This window comes from Portunus trituberculatus, chromosome 4 (assembly GCF_017591435.1).
Source record: "Portunus trituberculatus isolate SZX2019 chromosome 4, ASM1759143v1, whole genome shotgun sequence".
Lineage (NCBI taxonomy): Eukaryota > Metazoa > Arthropoda > Malacostraca > Decapoda > Portunidae > Portunus > Portunus trituberculatus.
Window position 1 is genome coordinate 1,755,892 of NC_059258.1, and position 26,438 is coordinate 1,782,329.

General features: G+C 41.0%; 1 protein-coding gene across 1 annotated transcript in view; it reads right to left on the reverse strand.

Moving 5' to 3' along the window:
* The window catches only part of LOC123511744 (pseudouridine-5'-phosphatase-like), a 39,787-nt gene extending 17,241 nt beyond the window's left edge, over positions 1-22,546 (reverse strand). Inside the window, exon 1 of the mRNA XM_045267778.1 lies at positions 22,510-22,546. Within this exon, the coding sequence (XP_045123713.1) occupies positions 22,510-22,531 (22 nt within the window). The 5' untranslated portion in view covers positions 22,532-22,546. The remainder of the gene's footprint in view (positions 1-22,509) is intronic.
* Positions 22,547-26,438: the final 3,892 nt, after the last annotated feature.

Below are 26,438 nucleotides of genomic sequence, written 5' to 3' on the forward strand. Positions count from 1 at the left end.
TCTCTTCAGCCTTTTCGGGAACTGGCATCTCAGTGGGCCATTTTTAGTTCAATAATCTTCGTTGCTCTTGGCCCGTTTTCTTTTTCTACATAGAGAAATGATTACCGTTTTCTTTATCCCCATCATCATTATTCGTATTTCCTTTTATCCTGACATGTCTATACAAGTTTAGCTCCATCTCACGTTCACACGCTCTCACGCTCTCACTCTCTCGCTCTCTCACTCTCCTCTCTCTGATCTCTAGGAAGTTATCGCCGCCTCTCCATTGATCAACTTCCTTTAATGCTTCGTCTTCTCCTCCTCCTGCTCCTCCTCCTCTTCCTCTTCTTTGTCTTCTAACTTCACACCATTGTCATTATTATCATTATCGTGGTATATTCTTCCTTCTTAATGAGTCCGTTTGTCTTTCTCTGTGTGTGTGTGTGTGTGTGTGTGTATGTGTGTGTGTGTGTGTGTATCTGTCTGTTTACCTATCTGTCTGTCTGTCTGTCTATTTTTCTGCCTCTTTGGCTTGTCTGTGTGTTCGTTTCTCTCTCTCTCTCTCTCTCTCTCTCTCTCTCTCTCTCTCTCTCTCTCTCTTTCACACACACACACACACGATCACATTTCCTTACCCTCTCCACCACCACCACCACCACCACCTTCTCCTCCTCCTCCTCCTCCTCCTCCTCCTCCTCCTTCTCCTCCTCCAATCATGCTACCTGATCCGCGCTGGAAACTTGTGAAGGCTTACAAAGGCTACCACTCCAATTACCCGCTCGGTCCCGCCAACGTAGCGAGGCCCTGGAGCAGTACACGAGAGGCGAGGCACTTGCTGTAGAAAAAGGCGAAGCGGTATCACCTTCCCGATGTAACTTTTCTTAAGGTCGGCCAGTATTGACGGTGTTTGTGTAATAGTAACGTGGTAGAAGCAGTGAGAGGGTGAAGGAAGTGTGTGTTGGTAGGTTGGCACTGATTTGGTTGTTAAGTAATTAGGAAAGGAAACTAAAGGAAAGGAAAGGAAGGGATGGGAAGGTAAGGAAAGAAAAACATAACAAAATAAACCTAACCCAAGAAAAGGAAGGTAAAGAAAAGTGAAAGAAAAGAAAGGAAAAGAAAGGAGAAGGAATTAAAAGAGAGAGAAAGGAAAAGAATGGGAAAAAAAAACCTAACCTAACCTAACCTAACCAAACTTAACCTAACCCAACCCAAACCTAACCTAACCTTCTGAACCCCAACGCTGGCAGTCCTCACGCCCTCCGTCAGCTGGATCACGAGGGAGCAGGTGGTGGACATCGGATGGAGCATACCGCTGGAGTGTCCCGTGCAGTACACCCAGGACTACCCCGTGCTGTGGGTCAAGAGGGGGACCGGGGGCATGCAGGACCTCCCCATCTCCAGCGGACTCATCATTAGGGACTCCCACTACTCCCTCAGGCACGACAAGGGCTCCTCCAGGTGAGATAGACAGATAGACAGACAGGTAGATAGATAGATAGTTAGACGTGCAGGTGGAGAGACAGATAGATAGATAGACAGATGGACAGACAGATAGATAAACAGACAGACAGATAGACAGACAGACATATAGATAAATAGATAGATAGATAGATAGATAGATAGATAGATAGATGGATAGATAGATAGATAGACAGACATATCAGATAGATAGACAGACAGGCAGAGAGATATACAGATAGATAAACAGACAGACAGATAGACAGAGACAGAGCAGGCAGACAAACAGGACAGAGATAGACAGATGGACAGATAGACAAAATAAACAGAAAGACAGACAGACAGATAGATAGACAGATGGACAGATAGACAAAATAAACAGAAAGACAGACAGACAGACAGACAGAAAGACAGAGAAGAGATCCTTTACTTATATTCATCCTATAAGTAAGATGTCCCTTGTTTTGGTGTGATCTGCAAATTTGCTAATACGACTGCTAATTCCATTGTCCAAAGGATTAATTTATATATTAGCGATAACAATGGCCCTAAAGTGATCCCTGTGGCACCTGAGTAATTATTTGGGCCCACTCAGAATTAGAAGCGTTCACTACAGCTCTGTACCACTTATCACCTAACCAAGGCTTTATCCAGCGTAATATTTGTACCCCCATCCCGTGCGCCGTAACCTTTCTCGTGAGTGTGTGATGCGGTACCTTATGAGAGGCTTCATTAAAATGTAGGTATAGGGTGTCATAACATGAGTAAAGTGTTGTTGGGCGGTGTCCACTGCACTAGTGCGCCACACCGCCACTGCACTGAGAAAGTTTTAGTTGGAGTGACAAGATGGTTGTTTGTGTGATTGTAATGACGTATTAACAAGGTTTGTTCATTACTAATAGGGAAAGACTCTTGAAAATGTTTGTAATGAAAGGAAAGCACTTGAGAATATTGTACTAGTTCCAGTGAGACTTGTTAAATAGAGAGTGAGAGACCTAACCTAACCTAACCTAACCTAACCTAACCTAACCTAACCTATCCTAACCTAACCTAACCTATCCTAACCTAACCTAACCTAACCTAACCTAACCTATCCTATCCTAACCTAACCTATCCTAACCTAGCCTAGCCTAACCTAACCTATCCAGCCCTAACCTAACCTAGAGACTACGAGTGTGTCACCAGCCACCACCTGAAGGTGTGATGGGTGGCGGCCTGTGTGGCGGTGACGGTGTGGTGTAGCGTGTGGTGACCCTCCATGAGTGGTGGTCGGTGTGGTGTGTCGTGGTGGTGCTCCGTGGCAGTAGACTCAGCACCACTCCAGGGTCACGTGATGCATAACTAAGATGAAGGCCATGGCCTGCGCACACCGCAGCAGGCTGTTCACTAGGCCCCTGCCACCCCGCGGGATATCCTTCCCCTGCTTGGATGGGGACGGAATGGAAGGCTGCAAGACATCAGAGGACCTCCCGCGGGGCTCTCCCTCCTGTGGCGGAGCTGGGCCTGGGGAGCGGCCCACCTCTCGCCATCCCCGAGGTCACGGTGTACGACCTCGGAGGTCTCGCCAGTCTGAGGAATAAGTTCCCTCTCTTGAGAAGACTGGCCTTGGGGAGCGGCCCACCTCTGGCCATCCCCGAGGTCACGGTGTACGACCTCTTGTGTCAGGCTGGCCACGGTCTCGTCAGCCTGAGAAGTGTATTCCCTTCGCTGCCGGGGCTGGGCCAGGGGAGCGGCCCGCCTCCGGCCATCCCCAAGGTCCATCACCGTGACCTTGGGGGTGAGGACACAGTATGTGACCTCAGTGATCATGCTTGCTCCAGAGTTTGTGTACACAGCGTACGGAGGCAGGATGAGCTGGATTTCACCAGCCTGGGGGGGCAGGCTGGCGTGCTGCTCAGATTTTGGTGGTTCCTGCTTGTCCTCCTTCATTGTCCTTGGGTTGTTCAGGAGCTTTCCGCTGCAGAACACGTCGACATGGGCTTGGTCTTGTGCCCCGCCAGCGCCGCCTGCTGCATCTCCAGCCTTGAGGCTGAAGAAGAGCCCAGAGCGGCGTCCGATCTTGTTTGTTTTGAGACCCGCCAGCAGGTCGGCCAGCGGGATCTCACGGCGGGCCACGAGAGTCTCTCCCGCCAGGATGTCCACCCTGACGGGCGTGGCGCCGTCCTTCTTGGCGACCTTCCCAACGGCCACCAAGGTCTTGCGGGCAGACCTGTGCTGGCCTGCCCCGTCCCCCGCGCTGGGGAAGCTGAAGTCCCCCAGCAGGCGCCGGCCTCCCTTGCCTCTGCTGCGGGGCAGACAGAGGGTGAGGCGGTCGGCGCCGCCACACTGGCCCACCACCTCCAGGTGGGCACACACCTTGAGAGTGCTGCACCCCTGCCCCATTGCTCCAATCACTTTATCTTCTTATTTTACTTTCTTCACTTTGATATGAATTGAAATGTTTCCTCGGAGGAGTTTTGTCAAAATGTGCTGAAACCAGATGGCGCCTCAACCGCCGCCGCCGCCACTCACTCACTCACTCACTCACTCACTCACTCTTTCACCCAGTCATTTACAGAGAGAAAAACACTGAGCAGCAGCAGCAGCAGCAGCAGCAGCAGCAGCAACAGTAGTAGTAGTAGTAGTAGTAGTAGTAGTAGTAGTAGTAGTAGTAGTAGTAGTAGTAGTAGTAGTAGTAGTAGTAGTAGGAGGAGGAGGAGGAGGAGGAGGAGGAGGAGGAGGAGGAGGAGGAGGAGGAGGAGGAGGAGGAGGAGGAGGAGGAGGAGGAGGAGGAGGAGGAGGAGGAGGAGGAGGAGGAGGAGGAGGAGGTTCCATTAACAGAGTAACATAATTTCTACCTTATGAATAGCAAAAACACTACTGCGGATAAAATTTCTCATCTCTGTGGACTTTGAAAAATATTGGCCACATAACATGTGTTTTCAAAAGACTCTTGTTTCAGTCACACGGATTTTTAAGGACAATTTGATGGTTCTATTGACAGATTAATATAATATCTACTTTATGAAAGCATAAAAACTCTTACGAAAAAAAAGTTTCAAATCTCAGTGAACTTTGAAAAATAGTGGCCACATAATCTATGTTTTTAAGACTCTTGTTTCAGTTACATGGGTTTTAAATTGTAGTATGATACTTCTATTGACAGATTAATATGATTTATACTTTATATATAGCAAAAACACCCATACGAATCAAGCTCCTCGTATTTTAAAAAGGCTCTTGTTTCAGTCACACGGATTTTTATGGGAGGTTTGATGGTTCTATTGACAAATTAATATGATATCTACCTTATCAATAGCATTAAAACTCTTACAAAAAGGGTTTCTCATCTCTGTGGACTTCGAAAAATAGTGGCCACATAACCTATATCTTTAGAAGACTCTTATTTCAGATACACGGGTTTTTAAGGGTAGTTTGATGGTTCTATTGACAGATTAAAATGATTTCTACTTTATATGTAACAAAAACACTCATACGAACCAAGCTTCTCATATCTGTGCTCTTTGAAAATTGTCACAACATAATCTATATTTTAAAAAGACCAGAATGAAAATGGAAACGCGTCATGGCACTGAAGAGGTTAACAGAACAGTAAACCATATATTCAGCCTCTCTCTCTCCTGGCGTTTTGAGTCTCACCTGTTGAAACTCACGTGGGAAAGATTGTTAAAACTTCCACAGGTGTTTACTTAAGCCCTGCAGGAAAATTAGATTACTGAGGTGCTAACTTTCTATCTCTCACGTTTTAATGGTCTTTGACGCGATGCCCCTGATATAATAGTATGGGTTTATATTTTCTTGTGTATTTAATCCCTTCAGTACCATGGCGTGTTTTCATATTAATTTTGGTCACTATTTGGTGCTTTTACACAGCTTTAGAAACTTATGTGGGGATTGAAATAGTGAAAACTGTGACCATTAATCTTCTGACCTCCATAGACCGTTCCTAATGTCAATAAAATTACCTAATCGTACAAAGATCTCAAGATAAAAATGTGTCCAAGTACTGAAGGGGTTAAAATAGTGAAGACTGTGGCTATTAAACTTCTGACCTCCATAGACCGTTCCTAATGTCAATAAAATGGTCGAATCGCACACAAATCTGAAAGCAAAAATATGTCCCAGTATTGAAGGGGTTAAAGAGTCAAAGAAGATACGATAAGGAAGAAAATAAAAACTAAAAATCCACTGAGGTCTTAAAAAAGGGATAAAAGAAAAAAGAAATGTCAAAAATTAAAACTGTCTTTTGTATTTAAGGAGTCTAAGGGATACGAAAATGAAAAGAAAAATCACACTGAAGTCTTAAAAGGGAGAACAAAAATGGAATATCCAAAACTAAACTGGCTTGAAACCTCCCTCGCGAAATAAAATGGAAAAGAAAACGAAAGAAAACTGAAGGTAACAAGAGCCATAAAATCTTCACCACCTCACCACACCAATACATCACAAACTCACCACAATAAAACCACACGCCACTGAGATCATATGCCGCTGCTTTGTCGGGAAAAACCACTAGTGAAATATGACAGGATTCGAACCCTTAACAGCGAATCAGCGAAAGCGTGAACCAGTGAACCAGCTAACCAATGAGTTAGTGAGCTAGCGAACCAGCAAACCAACGAACCAGGGAACCAGTGAACAAATGAGTCAACGAATCAGCGAACCAGTAAACCAGTGAACCTGCGAATTAGTTAACCAGTGAACCAGTGAACCAGTGAACAAGCAAATAGGTGAAACAACGAACCAGTGAACCAGCGAACCAGTGAACCAGTGAACCAGAGAACCGGTGAACCAGCCAGCGTTTCCTCCCATACTCCATCTCTCCCAGCACGACACGGACACTGTCTTGTTAATTCCTACAACAAGTATAAGCAAAACCACCAAACTTGTAGCAAAACACAGCACAACGAACTTCTACAGCAGTGTAGGAGAGACATGCAAGTACATAGCGACAACACACACACACGAGAGAGAGAGAGAGAGAGAGAGAGAGAGAGAGAGAGAGAGAGAGAGAGAGAATAAGTCCGTCTGTCCGTCCGTCCGTCTGTCCGTGTGTGTGTGTGTGTGTGTGTGTGTGTGTGTGTGTGTGTGTGTGTGTGTTTCCTGAGTTAGCGAGGTATCTGAAATGTCGTTGAAATGCAATCAATCCCAGACCTTATGACCGGGAGCATTTAGTATGACAAGGAGCCTTCTTCGGGATGGCAGATACGGAGCCAGTGTGAGGGAATGCATCTTTAAAATGACGAGTGAGCCTCTCAATTGGTCACTACACCTTTAAAAACACTAAGGACTCGCCACACGGAATACATATCTTTAAGAACGCACTCACGAGAACACCTTATCAATCTTATCAATCTTCAACACGATCCTCCATCAATATTACAGTGAGACTTGAGTTTTTCTTCATTCTTTCTCTCGTATTCTCAAACCCTTTTGCATTTCACCTCCACTGTTTCAAAAGCCTTTACTTAAATTTGCACGAGGTTTTTAAGGTATTTTTACGGTTCTAAAGGCAGAGTGACAAGACTTCTACGGTATTAACTGGAAACAGACTCTTGAAAACTTCGTTAATCATTTCTATGGGCTTTGAAAATAGTCGTGGTGAGACAATAGAGCGTTTTCAAAGGCGTTTTTATGATTCTAGTGACAGATAAACAATACTTTTACAATATTAACTGGAGAAACACTCTTGAAAACCTCGCTAATCATCTCTGCGACCTTTGAAAATAGTTGTGGTGAGAGAGCAAAGTGTTTCTAAATACTGGCCTTACTTTTCCTCTCTCTCTCTCTCTCTCTCTCTCTCTCTCTCTCTCTCTCTCTCTCTCTCTCTCTCTCTCTCTCTCTCTCTCATTCCATCTTAAAGTGTTGAAGCGCTTAGGGAAAACTGAAGAAACTGGAAATACAGAAACGAGAGGAGAGAAAGGAGGAAAGAAAGGGAGAGTGGGAGGACAAGACAGGTGGGAGTGCTTGAAGGGAGGGAAAAATGAGGACAGCGAAAGAAGGAGGAGAAAGGACGAAAGAAGGAGGAGGAGGAAGTGGTAAAGGAAGAGAGGGGAGGATATGATAAAGGAGGAGAAAGGCTGGGGGGATGTAAAAGGCAGGAGGAAGAGAAGGAGCAGAAGGAGGAGGAGGAGGAGGAGGAGGAGGAGGAGGAGGAGGAGGAGGAGGAGGAGGAGGGTTGTTACTTTGTCAACAAGAGCGTTAAAGTAGTTTGGTCTACAAGGAAACGCGTGCCTTAACAGCTTCCAGAGAGAGAGAGAGAGAGAGAGAGAGAGAGAGAGAGAGAGAGAGAGAGAGAGAGAGAGAGAGAGAGAGAGAGAGAGACTCTTTTATACACACAGCCACAAAGACATACGTACACATACAAAAATACAGAAACACGGTCACACAAGCACACACACACACACACACACACACACACACACACACACACACACACACACACACACACACACACACACACACAAACACATCATACATAAAGACAGACAGACAAACATACATTGCGACAAAATATAGACCAAAATAGAACACACACACACACACACACACACACACACACACACACACACACACACACACACACACACACTCACATACAGACAGACAGATGGAGCATGATAAAAGCCTGAGTGGAACATATTAGCCAATCATGAGGATAGTGCCTGGATAGCGCTTCGAAAAATGCACCAATCAGGTCATCATTCCGCTTATTCCGCGACAGGGACAGCCAATCAGCTCATCGCTTTGACAGACGCCGCCCGCTCATTGGATCAGTTACGTTAGACGCTCGCCAGTTCAGCCAATCACAGCCGCCGCCAATCGCAGCTCATTTCCTCGTTCTAAAAATGCATCTCTCTCTCTCTCTCTCTCTCTCTCTCTCTCTCTCTCTCTGCGGAAATCAGGTCGCTGCAGAAAATGAGGCGGAAAAAAAAGGTGGGCAAGAGGAAACGCTGCGTGTAATATTGAAGAAAACGGGATGTGGGGATGAATGTGCTGAGGAAAACTAAAATAAATGGAAAGACGTGGTTTTGTTTCGAGAATTTGATGAGAGAGAGAGAGAGAGAGAGAGAGAGAGAGAGAGAGAGAGAGAGAGAGAGAGAGAGAGGGCTGTGGACGTCAGGAAGGCCACTGGACCTGACGACGTGAGCCCACAAGTTCTTCGCCACTGTGCTTCTGAGCTGGCGGGACCACTCTCACAAGTATTCATGGCCTGTATCAGGGAAAACACCTGGCCTCCATATGGAAGGAAGCTCGCGTAGTACCTGTCCACAAAAAGAACTCCAGGTCAGATCCTGCCAACTACAGACCAATCTCTCTCGTAAGACCTTGGAGGTAATCACCCAACAACATCAGAAGGATTCCCTGGATGCCTTTGGCACGGAGCTTTTCCAGCAAGCCCGCGTGCCACACCCGGTCAAAGGCACCCGCGATGTCTAGGGCAACGACAAGAGTGTCCAGGCCATTGTCTAGGGAGCCACCCACATAGGCAGCGCCGCTGGACCCCTGGAGCACCGCCGGGATGTTGTTGCTGCGCTTCTGGTGTTCCACAAGACACAAATACAAGAAGTGTCGCACCTGGCAAGGCTGAGGCTCCCCCCTTGAGATGCTGTGAGAGACACGAGAACGGTGCTCTCTAGCCTCGAGCAGGTCAAGGTGCCCAGGTCACGCGCCAGCCAACACCAGAGAACCTTTGTGTCGAGAGTCTCGCGCCTTTGGAACATATTCACCGCGACAGTGCCCTCAGTGCGTGAGATGTCAACACAGCGTGTGAAAGTGGCGGCTCACAGGTGGAGAGGGACACTCCCTACGCCACTGCTGGTGTAAATTGGCGCAAAGCAGGCTTTTTAAATAGAGCCACGAGAAAAAAGGGGTTCTTTAAGCCAAGCGCAAGTATGCATAGACAATACACGAACATACCAACCATTTCTATGTACTACGTGGCATTGTGACTTTTTTATGTATACTTCGTGATGCTGTAAAGTTTAAATAAAAAGAGAGAGAGAGAGAGAGAGAGAGAACTGTAGGATAATGGTATAATTTTGTCGATATTAATTCAGCCATTCAGTTCTTAGTAATGAAATTTGTCAAGTTACTGAGTGAATGATTAGAGCATTTTGTTGATTAAGGGGTAATAACCTAACTTAACTTAACCTAACTTAACTTAACTTAACTTAACCTAACCTAACCTAACCTAACTAACATTATTCACCACCACCACCACCACTACTACTACTACTACTACTACAACTACTACTACTACTACTACTACCACTACTACTACTATCACTACTATTACTACTGCCACTACTATTACCACTACTATTACTACTACTACTACTAGTACTACTATTACTACTACCACTACTACCATTATTACCACCACTACTACTACTACTACTACTACTACTACTACTACTACTACCATTATTACCACTACTACTACTACTACTACTACTAATACCAAACAAATCTTGCTATTTTTACCACCACCACTGACCATAAAACATCAATCATACCAAACACAAAGCTAAATCTCACAACACAAACCTGCAAGGGGAATGGCAACAAAGTGGGCCATTTCTTTCAGCTTCCATGTTCTCTTTACCCAACTTTCCCTTACATGGAAAAAAAAAAAATGCTGGTACTTATACTAATACTTCTAGTACTAAGACTAATAGTAATATTCATACTAACACTAATACTAATGCTAATTTTATCTTCTGTTCTATCTTCTTCAGAGGAAATGATCAAGAGCTATAACAACGAAACTACTCAGGAATAAGGTACTCATTCACAGCCCGCGTATCCCTTCACCACCCTTCCACGAGTTGTCATTATGTTCTTACTAATACTAATGAAAGGTTTCCGCCGATAGGAATAACAAGCACGCCGTCATGAACCAGCCGGATCAACACAACCAAGGTAATATTTCAACCATTTAATCCGTGACAAATATTCCCACATCAGTCACTGTAATACTGCATGGCTACCTGGATCAGAGTAATTACATCAATCAAGAACAGGTATACTCTCTCTCTCTCTCTCTCTCTCTCTCTCTCTCTCTCTCTCTCTCTCACAAAGGCTCGGATCTTCAAACACTTCTGCGCTTTACGTCCAATCTTTCAAAAGACTTTATTCAAACTTACACGATTTTCTAAGAGTGTTTTTCTGGTTTTAGAGGCAGGGTGACAAGATTTCTACATTATTAACTGGAGAAACACTCATGAAAACCCCGCTAATCATCTCTGTGGCCTTGGAGAATAGTTGCGGTGAGAGAATAGAGCGTTTTCAAGGCATTTTTATGGTTCAAGAGGCAGAGTGACAAGATTTATAAGATTTATACATCAATAACTGGAAAAAAAAAAAACCACTCTGTAAAACCGCGGTAATTATCTTTGAAAATAATAGAGAATAGAGCATTTTCAAAGCGTTTCTATAATCGTAGAAGCAAAAAAACAACATTCTTACATTACTACCTTGAAAAACCCTCTTGAAAACCCCGCTGATCAACTCTGTGGCCTTGGAAAATAATCAAGGTGAGAGTTTTTAAGGCGTTTTTATGGTTCCAGAGGTAGAGAGACAAAATTTCTACATTATTAACTGGTAATCATCTTGGAAAATAGTCTTGGTGAAAGAGCAAAGCGTTTCTGAATACTGGCCAAAGTGTGATGGATATTCTAATACAATTTCGCTTTTTTTTATCAACGGGGCTAAAATAATTAAACAAAAGGGTAAAAATAAGGAAAAAAAGCCCGAATTATTAACTCAAGGTACAAGTCAAGTGAGCAGAAACTAATTTACCTTCAATTAAATGAGCTGTAAAAATCATTAAGACTCACATTCTTTCGCCAAGGAGAGGGAAATCAAGTCTTATGTCATTAGAAGGGAAAAGAATATTGAACTCTCTCTCTCTCTCTCTCTCTCTCTCTCTCTCTCTCTCTCTCTCTCTCTCTCTCTCTGTGTGTGTGTGTGTGTGTGTGTGTAGAAGCCAACAGCTCTGTATAAACATTGGCCATTTTACTCCTCCTCCTCCTCCTCCTCCTCCTCCTCCTCCTCCTCCTCCTCCTCCTCCTCCTCCTCCTCCTCCTCCTCCTCCTTTATTCACAAGAGAAGAAGGTAAATATACACTAGAGGTATTGAAGGAGTAATGAAGGAAAGACGAAAAGATTGAAAAAGGAGAAAAAACCTGGAGATATAAAAATGAAAATGCAGAAAAGAAGAACGTTGAAAAAGGAAGAGAAAGAAGAAGACACAGTGGAGGAAAGAAGAAAGAAGAAGAGGAAGAGAAAGAGGAGGAAGACGAAAAAAAAGAAGAAGATGAAGAATAAGAACAAAGAAGAGAACTAGAGATAATGAATGCTGGGAAAATTAGACAAAATAAAATGAATAAAGAGAAATGAAAAAAAATGAGGAAAATAGAAAGAGGAAGAGGAGAAAGACGAAAAATAAAGAAGAGGATGAAGAATAAGAACAAAATGAAGAATAAGGGTAAAGAATGATTGGAAAAACTAGACGAAGTAAAATAAATAAAGAAGATTCAAACAAATGAAGAAAATAGGAAGAGGAAGAGGAGAATGATGGAAAATAAAGAAGAGGACGAATAAAAACAAAAAGAAGAATAGAAGTAATCAATGAAGGAAAAAAATAAACTAAGTAAAATGAATAAAAAGGAGTAAGGAAAATGAATAAAGAAGGAAGAGGAAGAGGAGGAAGACGAAAGAAAGGAAGAAGAATATCAAAAATAGAACTAGAGGAAATGAATGCTGGGAAATTTAGACAAAATAAAAATAAATAAAGAAGAATAAGAAATGAAAATAGGAAGAGGAAGAGAAAAAAAGACGAAAAATAAAGAAGAGGAAGAAGAATTAAGAACAAAAAGAGGTCTAGAGGTAATGAATTCTGGTAAAATTAGAGAAAGTAAAATAAACAAAAGAAAAAGAAATGAAGAAAGTAGGAAGAGGAAGAGAAGGAAGACGAATAAAGGACGAAAAATAAGAGCAAAAATAGAAAATAAAGATGATAAATACTGGGAAAATTAGACAAAATTAAAACAAATAGAAAAGAATAAGGAAAGTGAAGAAAGAAGCAAGAGATCGAAGTCACGGATCGACCCAAATGATTCCAGCTTATAAACTCGATTTCCGGATCACAAAGAGGCGCAAAATATCTCTTTCAAACACTCACTTTTATTATTCTCCTTCTGCTGCTGCTGCTGTTGTTGTTGTTGTTGTTGTTGTTGTTGTTGTTGTTGTTGTTGTTGTTGTTGCTGTTGTTTATGATTTACGAGTTTTCTCACACGTTCCTCTTGTCTAAAAGTTCCCCCCAAAAAATCTATTCCTATTTTTAAATTTTTGTTTTGTTTTTTGCATTGAGTTTCTATTTTATATTTTTCCTTCTCTTTTTCCTGATTGGCTGGAGGTACTTGTGTCTTTTTTACGGACAATGCTCCTGCGCTATTTACCTGTCAATTAGCATCTCATTAGTGCCTCTACACCTGGCGGGACACGAACTCTTGCTGATTGTTCTGAGTCAGTCAGGAACAATGGAAATTTGGTTTTCACTTAAATGGAGAGACAGACAGATGGATAGACACAGACAGACAGATTGACACACACAGACAGACAGACAGACAGACACACACACACACACACACACACACACACACACACACACACACACACACACACACACAACGACAATAATATCAACAATACTACTACTACTGTTGTTACTACAAGTACTACTGCTACTACAACTACTACTACTACTACTACTACTACTACTACTACTACTATTACTATTTCTACTACTACCACTACTCCTCTACTACTACTACTACTACTACCACTACTACTACTACCACCACTTACTACCATTATTACCACCACCACTACTACTACTATTACTACTACTACTACTACTACTACTACTACTACTACTACTACTACTACTACTACTACTGCTACTACACACACACACACACACACACACGAGTAAAAAATATAAGATTAATTTGCAGAGAAATTAATTGCTATCTACTGTTGACTGAGAATGACACGAATGAAAAAAAAAAAGATAAGAAAGTGAAATAAATAAAAAAGGAGATACAAATGATAAAGGGAAACACGAAGGGAATAAAATGTAGGAAATTGAATAAGTTGATAAGAAGACAATACAATGAAGGAGAAGGAAAACTAGCAAGAACAAGAACAACAACGATTAAAAAACTAGACATTACTACACACACTAGACAACACATACACAAACAAACACACAAACAAAACAAATACACATAAAAAAGAAAAATAACAAAGAGTAATATATAAAACGAATAATTTGCTCTGTATTCTTTTTCCTTTTTTTCCCTTTTATTTCCCAGCGAGCAGAGCTGTAAACATTCCCAGCCCCTCAAACTGGCGCCCACTCGAGGCTTCACGAGACGCTTCACTGAATCCCGCACCGGACCCCTGTGTACTGTTTCGAAGCTTCGGATTTGCCCTGTGTGATTTTCTTTTTCTCTTATTCACTGACGAGGGAGGGAGAAAAGAGCTTATACGTGTTGGAGCATTAGGAATGTATAAATTGTGTATGAGATGCATGCATATGTATAAAAATGGCTAATATCTTCCATCTGTTTCCGAGTTTTTGAAAAGAAAGATTGTTATTTTTATTTTTTTTTCATCCCTCGTTCTCTGTCTGTATATTTTTGTTGCGTTTTCAAAAATACATGGATATATAACCTTTATTTTTGTTTTGTTTTATTCTTTTATTTGGAGCAAGCGATATGAGAAGAGTTGTTGTTTTTGTTGCTATTGTTGTTGTGTTCTGGCTATCTTATACCACACACACACACACACACACACACACACACGACAACTTTTTCCTTCTATAAACACAAGTATCTTATTTCTGAAACAGTATTCTAACTAATTCCATTTCTTTTCCAAGTACCATGACGAGTGTGGAGTAACGCTGGGGAGAGAAGGGTGAGCATATGTAGTAGTAGTAGTAGTAGTAGTAGTAGTAGTAGTAGTAGTAGTAGTAGTAGTAGTAGTAGTAGTAGTAGTAGTGGTGGTGGAGGTGGTGGTGGTAGTAGTAGTAGTAGTAGTAGTAGTAGTAATAGCAGTTATTTTATGAAACGCAAATTTTCCTCTTAAAATAAATTATCTTTTCAACAAATTAAAAAAGAAAAATGTACCCTTAAAACTACACACACACACACACACACACACACACACACACACACACACACACACACACACACACACACACACACACACACACACACACACACACGCATACCTAAAAAACTCAAAGATATCGACCAAATCAAACAAATCTATATAAATTTTTCCCATTACAAATCCATGTACTTTTAATTTACCAACACTGGAGAACACTTACACAGTTAATCTTCACACTTCACGCTAATAAAGTACCCACATGGTATAAAAAGAAAGAAAAAGAACGTCACTATAGTTTACTCTAACGAACACCTGCAACAATTACTTCAACACAAAGCCAACTTAATATGTTTACTTTACATATCATCACCTCCTCTCTCTCTCTCTCTCTCTCTCTCTCTCTCTCTCTCTCTCTCTCTCTCTCGAACACTTGCAATTGGGAGGCATGGGCATATACACAGGAGGGAACGGAAGAGATGAGAAGGTTTGGACATCTGCTAAAATGGCTCCTGGATTTAAAACATGTTGTAGTTTATTGATTTGTTGTGAATAAGGCGTGTTTTCTGTTGATCAACGCACTCATTACAGGGACAGCTCACGGTTTTCCTCAAGATCTGACAACCACGCACTCCCCGGGAAACCATTCAAACCCAGACCCACGAGCCACTTTAGACAGACTTAGTTGACGTAGAATACATTAAACATATTGTAAAGCATGGCGACTCGGAACAGATTTTGCTGATTTATAGTAAGGTAGGTGCAGAGAATTATGGATAAAGCTGGAATTATATAAATGGCTGAATAAACAAGTAACCCCTTCAATACTGGGACACATTTTTACCTTGAGACTAGACCATTTTATTGACATTAGGAAAGGTCTATGGAGGTCAGAAGATTGATAGCTACAGTCTTCGCTATTTCAATCCCCCATAGAAGTTTCTGAAGCTGTATAAAATCACCAAATAGTAAGCAGAATGAATATGGAAATACGTCATGGTACTGAAGGGTTTAACTAATGAATTTCAAACAGTAAATGGTCCATCAATATCTTAAAACCCACTGAACAAGAAGCAATGCTGTCTTATAACACCACAAACCGAGTATTTGAATGTGAAAGAGGCAATAGAAATACGAAATCGGGACACCATTCAAATTTAGACTCAGGAGCTAGTTTAGAGTAGGCAGACTTAGCTAACACCACGATAGGCAATACTTCCTTTGTTCCGAGTGTTGAAGATTCATTCACCCATTCACTATACAACATTATTCACTTCCTCTTAATCACCTTCAGGAGACTCATAAATACCGTGAGAGAGAAAGATAAAGAGAGATAGACAGAAAGATAGATAGATAAATAGATAGATAGATAGATAGATAGATAGAGATAGATAGATAGAGAGAGAGAGAGAGAGAGAGAGAGAGAGAGAGAGAGAGAGAGAGAGAGAGAGAGAGAGAGAGAGAGAGAAACCCGAAAACACGGAGACAGAAAAACAGAGAGACAGAGATAGAAAGACAGAGAAAAGACCAGAAACATAAAAAAAAACAAGAACGAAAATAAAGAAATGTTAGATGGATGTGAATGTGTGCCAGAGAGAGAGAGAGAGAGAGAGAGAGAGAGAGAGAGAGAGAGAGAGAGAGAGAGAGAGACGAAAATGCTTAGTTAATATTGCGGCCTACGTTATATTTCTAGCGTAAGCCTTAGTAAGTATTATTATTACTAGTATGAGTGTTATTAATGTTTTTATACTACTGGTAAGCCACACTGGGATAGAAATAATGAAAAAAAAAAAACAGGTGAGAGAGAGTCGCTATACACTTCCAGTCCACCTCAGCTGCAATTAATCATCGTGAGAGAGAGAGAGAGAGAGAGAGAGAGAGAGAGAGAGAGAGAGAGAGAGAGAGAGAGAGATAGGACCAATTTCGATATGATTAAATTGCAGAGTACGAAATATTTCATTCTCTCTCTCTCTCTCTCTCTCTCTCTCTCTGTTCATACGACTGGAAAATCACGGTGGGAGAGAGAGAGAGAGAGAGAGAGAGAGAGAGAGAGAGAGAGAGAGAGAGAGAGAGAGAGAGAGAGAGAGAGAGAGAGAGAGAGAGAGAAATATATATATATATATATATATATATATATATATATATATATATATATATATATATATATATATATATAGAGAGAGAGAGAGAGAGAGAGAGAGAGAGAGAGAGAGAGAGAAAGGAAACTTGTCGGAAAGAAGAAAGAAAAGAAAAAGAAAAAGTTGAGACCGATTTTCTTGAGTGACAACTGAGATAATTTTCACCTTTCTTTTTTTTTACTTTTATCCCTTTGAAATGTAAAAACAGACTCACTCTCTCTCTCTCTCTCTCTCTCTCTCTCTCTCTCAAGTAAAGAAAGTAATACCAGTTTTTCCCCATTTTCTTTCTCTTCTCTTTTTCATTCCTTTCTCATTCATGATTGCTTTAAAGGCATTCTTCTAAAGGTGTAAGGGAGGGAATATGCTCTCTCTCTCTCTCTCTCTCTCTCTCTCTCTCTCTCTCTATTACGCGGTGGAGAATCAGGAGCTAAAAATGACTGCCTCCCTTTCTTCCTTTACCTGTGCGTGAGTGAAGGGAAATGTTGAAGCTGCCGCTGTGTGAGTGTTTCGGAATTGTGGGGCGAGCCATCAGAGTAACGCTAAGTAGACCCCGCTAATGGAAGAGTAAGAGGAGGAATAGGAAGGAGGAGGAGGAGGAGGAGGAGGAGGAGGAGGAGGAGGAGGAGGAGGAGGAGGAATAAGAACTACAAATTTTCTATCGCTTTTATCATGTCTTTCGTCTCTCTTACCCATTTTCCATCTAGTCTAAGCTTTCCATACCTTCCCTTGCCTTACCTTACTTGACCTTACATTTCCTTGCCTTATTTTACCTTACATTGCTATACCTTGCCCTTCATTACCTTGCCTTGCCTTATCTTCCCTTACCTTTAAACCACATCGGAAACCTTTTACCTTTAATCATTGTTTACCTTTCTCCATATCTTCCCTGTTTATCCTGCTCCAAACCACATTCCCTAATCGCATTCCCTAAAGTACCTCCGAATTAATAACCCACGTAACAAGCACCTCCTGGCCTCGTTACACTGCCCACACCACGTTCGCACTCCAGGGAACATATACTGCTCTCATCAACCTAATACTGTCGCCAGGGAAGTGTGTTTATAGCGCCGTATGTACTTGTCAATGCCATAATTTAGGGTTTGATGCCATGTATGTGGTCTTTGTGGGTTTTAAAGGCTTAGTTTATAAGTTTTGTGGTGGTTTTATAAAGGGTATTTGAGTTTAATCCTTCAGTACCATTTTGTGTTTCCATATTCATTCTGGTTAATATCTGATGATTTTATGCTATTTCAGAAACTCATGTGGGGGATTAAAATAGTAAATACTGTGGCTATTAATCTTCTGACCTCCATAGACCATTCCTAATGTTAATAAAATGGTCTAATCATACATAAATCTTCAGGTAAAAATGTGTCCCGGTATTGAAGGGGTTAATTGTGAAAGAAATGGATGTTTTGCTAATCTTGTTCATAAAGTTTGGCATAGATTCATTTTTAAGGTTTATGTTTGTGGCTGTGTGTCTGTATGTCTGTGAGTCTGTGTATCTCTCCTCTTCTCAGCAATAAAGCCAAATTTTGAGAATAATACTTGAATACTTCAACACCAGGACGCGTTTCCATATTAATTTCTGCTTACTATTCAGCATTTTGTACAGCTTCAGAAACATATGTTGGGATTAGAATAGTGAAGACTGTGGCCATTAATCGTGACCTCTATAGACCCTATCTAATGCAAATAAAATAATCTAACCTCAAACAAAAACCAAGGTAAAAATGCGTCTCAGTACTGAAGACTTTTTTCATGTAAGAGGGGAGGCCGGGCAAAGGTTATAGAAATAAAACAAAAAGACCCACTTGATTGCCAGTCCCCTTAAAGTGCAAATAGAGTTAAAGTGAAACGCTCAATAGAAAATCTGAAATAACAGCAAAATTTTCCAAAACTCCATCTTCAGTACTGTGGCACATTTTTACCTTGAGATTTGTGTAAGATTAGACCCTTTTATTGACATGAGGAAGGGTCTATGGAGGTCAAAAGGTTAATGGTCAGTCTTCACTACCTTAACCCCTTCAATACTGGGACATATTTTTACCTTGAGATTTGTATATGATTAGACCATTTTATTGACATGAGGAAAGGTCTAAGGAGGTCAGAAGATTAATGGCCACAGTCTTCACTATTTCAACCCCTTCAGTACTGGGACACATTTTCACCTTGAGATTTGTGTAAGATTAGACCATTTTATTGACATTAGGAAGTATCTATGGAGGTCAGAAGATTAATGGCCACAGTCTTCAATATTCGAATCCCACACATGAGTATCTGAAGCTGTATAGAATCACCAATCAGTAAACAGAATGAATATGGAAACGCGTCATGCTACTGAAGGGGTTAAGGAAAAAAGTGAAGAAAAAAATAATAACAAGAGAAGCGAACGAGGCAAGAGTATGGGAAGCCAGGTGCGTAGGTTTGAAGAAGCGTTCCGTCACTGTTGTTACGAAGATGGCTGGATACGAGTGTGTTGTTGTGTGTTGCTGGTTTCTGCTCCTCTTCATCCCTGATACGCTTGTTGTTGTTCCCTTCTGGCTCTGAAATTCACGTTGTTGTTGTTGTTGTTGTTGTTCTTCATGTTTTTGCTCTTATTCTTGTTCTGCTTCTTTTTTTTCTTTATTTTGTTCTTCTTCTTGCTCTTCTTATTCTTCTTCTTCATCTTTTTCTTCTTTTACTTCTTGTTCTTCTTTATCTTTTTTTCTTATTCTTGTTATTCTGTTTTTTTTGTTTTCTTCATTTTTTTCTTTTTGTTTATCTTGTTCTTAATCTTCTTTATATTTTTGTTCTTCTTGTTCTTCTTTTTGTTATTCTTGTTCTTCTTCATCTTTTTCATATTCTTGTTCTTGTTCTTGTTCTTCTTACTATACCAACACTACTACGAGTATTATTTCCTCCTCCTCCTCTTCCTCCTCCTCCTCTTCCCTCTCTTCACACCTGTTCACATTTCCCCATTCTAGTCAGTGTTCCGTTCAGTATCTCAATGACAATTACATACGAATCTTGCTTTCTTTTCTATCTATTCTAAAATTGACGTTATTATCCCTTTACTGCTTCAAATATCCCGTTTTCTTTCAACTTTCACCACCAGGCACATTAAAATATCTCTCATGTAGATTCCTCCATACGAGATTGTGTTTTTGCTTTCCTTTCTGCCTCGTTGCTAATATCTACGTTATTTGTGTGGGACTGAGAAGCGTACCCGTGATTTAGCTCCCAGTCTCCAAGCCCCGACCAGATTCCTTTCTCAACAGCTCCCTTTCCCTCCTCACAGCCCCTCCCTAGGCCTCTTCCCACTAGTCTCCCTCTCCATCCCGATGTCTAGATCTCCTCCCCACCTCGCCACCGCCCCTCTCCTCTCTGCCTTGCTAGAGAAAAGCGTAATGGTTATGACTGTTCGTATACTGTTGTTTCAGCCGCTGTTTCTCTCTCTCTCTCTCTCTCTCTCTCTCTCTCTCTCTCTCTCTCTCTCTCTCTCTCCTATTCTTTCCCAAATGTTCCCAAATGTCCTCTTCGTTTTCATTTGCTTCTCTGTCTCTTTCTTTGTCTCTCTGTCTCTCTCTCTCTCTCTCTCTCTCTCTCTCTCTCTCTCTCTCTGGCTACATCTCCCCCCCCTTCTTCCTTCTCATCGCTTCTCTCTTACCCCACCTTTCACCTTTTTTCCTCATTTCCCTCTCCACCTCTTTTATTTTCCTCTCTGCCCTATTCCCTCACTCAGCAAATTCTTTCTTCTCTCCTCCTACCTCCTATCATCGCCTTTCTTTACTTCTCTCCTTATCTCTTCATCTCTCCGCCCTCTTCCTCCTCTTCGCAACTCTCTTCTTTCTTCGCCTCTTCACTTTTCTTCTTTTTTTCCTCTTCTCTTTAACTCTTTCAATACAAAATGAATGTCAGAATAGTATGGGCTTTATTTTTTGGGGTAAATTATATCCATGGATTGAGTTGTGAAGGAAGGTGAGGTAAAATGATTAATATATCCACTAACTTCCATCTATCCATCTATTTCTCCACTCATTCATCCATTTTCTATGTACTGTTCGAGTAACTCACCCATCACTGCTGCTGCTGCTACTACTACTACTACACTACTGCTACTACTGCTACTACTACTACTACTACTACTACTACTAATTTTACTACAACTTCAACAACAACAATTACTACCACTATTACCACTAGTACTACTACTAGAACTATAACATCAACAACTACTACTACTACTACTACTACTACTACTACTACTACTACTCATGTCATAACAACTTTGCATGCTCATTACCTTCTCCACTTGACCGTAAGACACAAACCAGTGATACGAAATTTGGAATAAACTAATCTTTTTTACAATTTTAAAGGCAAAAAAAAAAAAGCTATTTGAACACATCTGAACAAAATATCGTACACACAAAAAAAAAGACAAACATTATACCCAAGGAGTCTTCTTAACTTAATTACTTGAAGTTTTTGTTAAGAAGTAATGTTTATAGTTGCTTTTACCTTTCTCCATTCCTCCTTCGCCTCCCTCCCTTCCCCTCCTTTGCCGGTAGAAGGAAGCTGCAAAACTTTTAAAATGGGGAAAATCTCGTAGCAGCTGCGTTAAATTTCATGGACCTTGTGTTAAGTTTTATTTTTGAACGAAACTAACAGATATTTACACAACGATGGGAGGAGGTTGGTACACGAAAAGAAAGGAATAAAAAGGGATGGTTGTCAGGATGTAATAAAGCAGGTATGAGGAGAATGGAAGGAGAAAGTGTGTCAGGGAGGGATACAGAAATATACATAGCGAGTTACAGAAAGGAGACAAAAATAGAAACAAAAAAAAAAATCCAGGTGAAACTATTCTAGATACAAAAACAAGTAATAACAATATCGTCTCCTCTTCCTCTTCCTCTTCCTCTTCCTCTTAGTTAAGGAATGACAGAATGAAGGATAGAAAAATAGAAAAGGTGAAACAATTCTAAATACAAAAACAAGTAATAACAATATCGTCTCCTCTTGCAGTTCCTCTTCCTCTTCCTCTTACTCCCATCCTCCCTTCTCTTCCCTCCACCTCACCGGAACATAATTACAGGTGAAAGCAACAACTCAAGTACATTTCCGATTTTTGTATATCTGGCAACACTGCGGAACCAACTCCACTCTCCCTCACTGACTCACTGGCCTGAACGAGAACGAGGACGACAAGGAGAGAGGGAGAGTTATGACACCTTGCTCTTCGCTCTGTGTCTTCGGAGGAAACCCAGACAGATTTACAGGGAGACTCGGCTGTGCATCTTTACAATTTACAGCGATGGGAGTGAGAACAGCGACACTAAACTACGCCACAATACGCCGCGCCTCCACGCTGACTTCGCCTCGAATTCTCAAACACTTCTGCGCTTCATCTCTATTTCAGAAGACCTTTTCTAGATTGACACGAGTTTTTTAAGGTGTTTTTACGGTTCTAGAGGTAGATTGACACGATTTTTGTACTGTTAACTGGTGAAACACTCTTGAAAACCCCGCTAGTCATCTCTTCAAAAATAGTCGTGGTGAGAGAATAGAGTGTTTATAAGAGTGTCTTTATGATTATAGAGGCAGATTGACAAGATTTCTACATTATTAACTGGGAGAAACACTCTTGAAAACGCCGCTAGTCATCCCTGTGGCCTTGGAAAATAATCGAGGTGAGAGTGCAAAGCGTTTCTGAATAAGGACCTTACGCTGTTCTTACACCTTAAAAACAAGTTAGTCGCACTCACCTGCCTCAAACACCGCCTCCATCTTTCAAACCCGCTGCTGATGTGTTCTGAAAATTAAAACAAGAATCTATACAGTGAATAAAAGAAGTAAAAGGAAATTGTTTGATGGATTTGTGATGAAATTAAACTCGAAATTAATGACTTTAATGAAGAAATGTATGTGAGGAGGAATGATAGGTTAATTAATCATGGAAATCAACAAAATTAATAAATAAAATAAAAAAACGAAAACAAAGAAAAATACTCAGAGGCAAAAGTAAACTATCTTATCCACACAATTAGATAAAAAAAATATAGTTTTTTCTTTATTTTCTTTATTTCAATCTTCTATACTTTCAACCCTTTCAATAACGGGACACATTTTCACCTTGAGATTTGTGTACGATTAGAATGTTTTATTGACGTTAGGAAGGGTCTATGGAGGTCAGAAGATTAATGGCCACAATCTTCACTCTTCTAATCCCCACAATGAGTTTCTGAAGCTGTATCAAATCACAAAATAGTAAGCACAGTGAATATGAAATGTGTCATGGTACTGAAGGGGGTTAAACTCAAATACCCTTTATAAAACCCACGTTACTGATTCAAACACCACAAAACTTCTAAACTAAACTGATCGCCATTCGCTCTCTCAGGCAGGGAATCAAGATGGCGAACCAGCAACCCTAACACACTCAGACTTCACCGCCAGTCAGTCACAACCCGTTACAAGCACGTCCTTTTCCTGCGCACATAAACCTTCCCTTGTGTGTTAATCTCCTTCCCTCGCCGGACAGATCCGTCTCCCCGGCCCTTCACACATACCTCTTGTCTCTCTCAGCGCCCACACACACATACACATACACACACATACACATTTATTTTTCTATTATCTTACTGACAAAAGCAGAATCATAAAATTACAAAACAGAATCATAAAAAGAACTTGACAAAATAAAAAAAAAACAATGACGTTATCAGTTCATTACAAAAATAACAGAAACTAGAATAAAACACACACACACACACACACACACACGTCACTCTCACCTCTAGCTGTCTCTTCAGTTGACATTCGTAAGGTGACTCTCAGTGGATCAGAGAATTTATGCATGACTGAGGAGAAATGTCACGCACTCAAGGAATATATAAGGTGAATATAAGGTGAAAGTTGCTCAGGTACATATCTCGTGATTATTCCTACACTGTAAAAGAAAAAAGGCAAAATCAATCTGTTTTCCCTTTTTTTTCTCAACCTTCGTCAAAACAGTGTCGGTGAAGGACAGGCATTAAGGCTTAAGGTTGGGGCAATAGTGTGATATATTCCTGAGGCTTTGGTGGCGATAAGGTTGAGAGAACATAGTCTTTCCTTTGGGTATCCTTTCTTAACCCCCTTCAGTACCAAGATGCGTTCCTATAGTCATTCTTTTTACTATTTAGTGATTTGATACAGCTTCAGAAACTCATGTAGGGATTAGAATAGTGAAGACTGTGGCCATTAATCTCCTGACCTCCATAGACCCTTCCTAATGTCAATAAAATGGTCTAATCGTACACAAATCTGAAGGTAAAAATGTATTAGTATTGAAAGGATTAATTATCATAATCAACAAAAAAAAAGTGACTCGTATAATAACAAAAAGAAATTAAAACACAAAAAATATAACGAAAACAAACTAAATAAATCAAATAACAATCTTAATTATCTTCTTAACTATCTTCTAAACAACATCCTCCTCCTCCTCCTCCTCCTCCTCCTCCTCAGCCGGACGTGCTTCAGTGCCTCCTCCGTGAAAGAAGACCCTGGTTTGTGTAAAGATCCTCAACATGTTCTGCCTTAAGACTTCCAGTAAAGATGTTCTCCCAAAGTTTGCAGAAGAATGCAGGGAGGAATGTGGCTCAGTCCTGCGTCTTACTCCCACACTGCTGTTCGTGACTGTGTGGAGGTGGGCTGTCACGTTTAGAGCTGCGTGATGGTGGTGGTGGTTGTAGTAATAGTAGTAGTAGTAGTGGTTGTGGTAATAGTGCTGGTGGTGGTGGTGGTTGTGGTGGTAGTAGTAGTAACAGTAGTAGTAGTATTAGGAATGTGAGTGTAGTAATAGTAGTAGTAGTAGTAGTATCATTATCAATAGTAGTGGCAGTATTATTATTACTAGTAGTAGTGAGTGTAGTGTAGTAGTAGTAGTAGTAGTAGTAGTAGTAGTAGTAGTAGTAACAGTAGTATCATTATTACTAGTAGTAGTAGTAGTAGTAGTAGTAGTAGTAGTAGTAGTGGTAGTAGTAGTAGTAGTAGAGGCAGGAGCAGAAATCATGTGAAGAGGAAAACTTCTTTACAGTACAAATTAGAGAAGACCAAGAAGCAAGTGGGCTAATTACCACTAATTAACAAAATAAATAAAACTTTTAAGACCACACCGCAAATTTCGCCCTGTAACATTTCCGCGGAAAAAGAAAACGAATAAAAAAAAAAAAAAAAACTCGTACCTTACTAGGAAAAAAAAATGATAGAAAACGGAGGAAGGAGGAGACGTGAAGAGGGAGACTTAAGTATTATCCTTCCTGGAAATACAAAACGAAAAAAAAAAAAAAAAATTTAATCAACCAGAAAAAAAATAGAGAAAACGGAGGAAGGAGGAGAAGTGAAAGGGAAGACTTAACTATTACCCTTCTTGCCTCTCTTATTACATTTAAACTCAGCAATTACATCAAAATGCTTATCCACCTCCTGCCTCCACACTCGACTGAGATGCTTGGTCAGTTTATACTCAGGAGGCGCTGTGTGTCAGGATTACAGGCTTAGGTTAGGCTGGGGGAGGGTGAAGAGGGTTGGTGGTTGGGAAGGAGGGAGGAGGGAAGGTGGGAGAGGTGGTGTGTGGCGTGGCTTCGTGTTAAGGTTGAGTATCACTTCACTAAGACTCCGTGTCACTACATTAGTTACTCTTTAATAAGCTACTACTACTACTACTACTACTACTACTACTACTACTACTACTGCTACTGCTGTGTGTGTGTGTGTGTGTGTGTTTGCGCGCGCTTTAGGGCTAGAAACGATGTAAGAGGAGGAGGAGGAGGAGGAGGAGGAGGAGGAGGAGGAGGAGGAGGAGGAGGAATACATAGGAATACATAGGAAAGACGAGTGAGGCCTTGCGACTTATGATGAGTTTACTCGTTCACTATACTACGTCTATAATAAGCTATGTATCTAGTAGGAGGCAAGGCTGGAACAGGAGAAGGAGGAAGAATAAGAAGTGAAGAACGAGAGAAAAAAAAAAAAGGAAGGACAGAATAAGGAAAGAGAAAAGAAAAGAGATGAAAAAAAACCCAGATAAAGAAGAGCAAATCATAAACAAAAAGACTAAAAAGAAAAAAAAAAAAAAAACGAAACGAATAAAAAAAGACGAAAAAAAAAAAAAAAAAAACGATATAAAAAACCGAACACATGAACCGTCCTTTATCTGAACCTAATCCCACACACACACACACACACACACACACACACACACACACAGACACACACACACCAAACCCCCTGTCCCCACAACCTCGTACGTCGCCAGAGCTGAATGTATAGCACTAATAACATCTCTGAGTAGGTAATAGGAGTCAATTTTACGGAAGGTGCAAGTGGCCCTTCTCGTTTTGATGCGCCAGTTGGAGCTTCGATGAACGAGCTGGAATGATCACCACAGCAGGACCCACTAATGGTATGGGGGACTTTAGAATCATGAGTAATGGAAGTGTGGGAGAGTATGGGAGGGTATGGGAGTGGGAGGGGAGCTTTTGGGTACAAGAATAGTAATATGGGAGTGACTGTAGGAGAGTGATTAACGAGGTAAGGGGAGGAAATGGGGTATATGGGTGAGATAGAGAGGAAAAGAGGGGGAGTAAAAGAAAATGGAAGAGAAATACAGAAAAAAATCAAATTAACCTCATAAATTCTTAATATATAA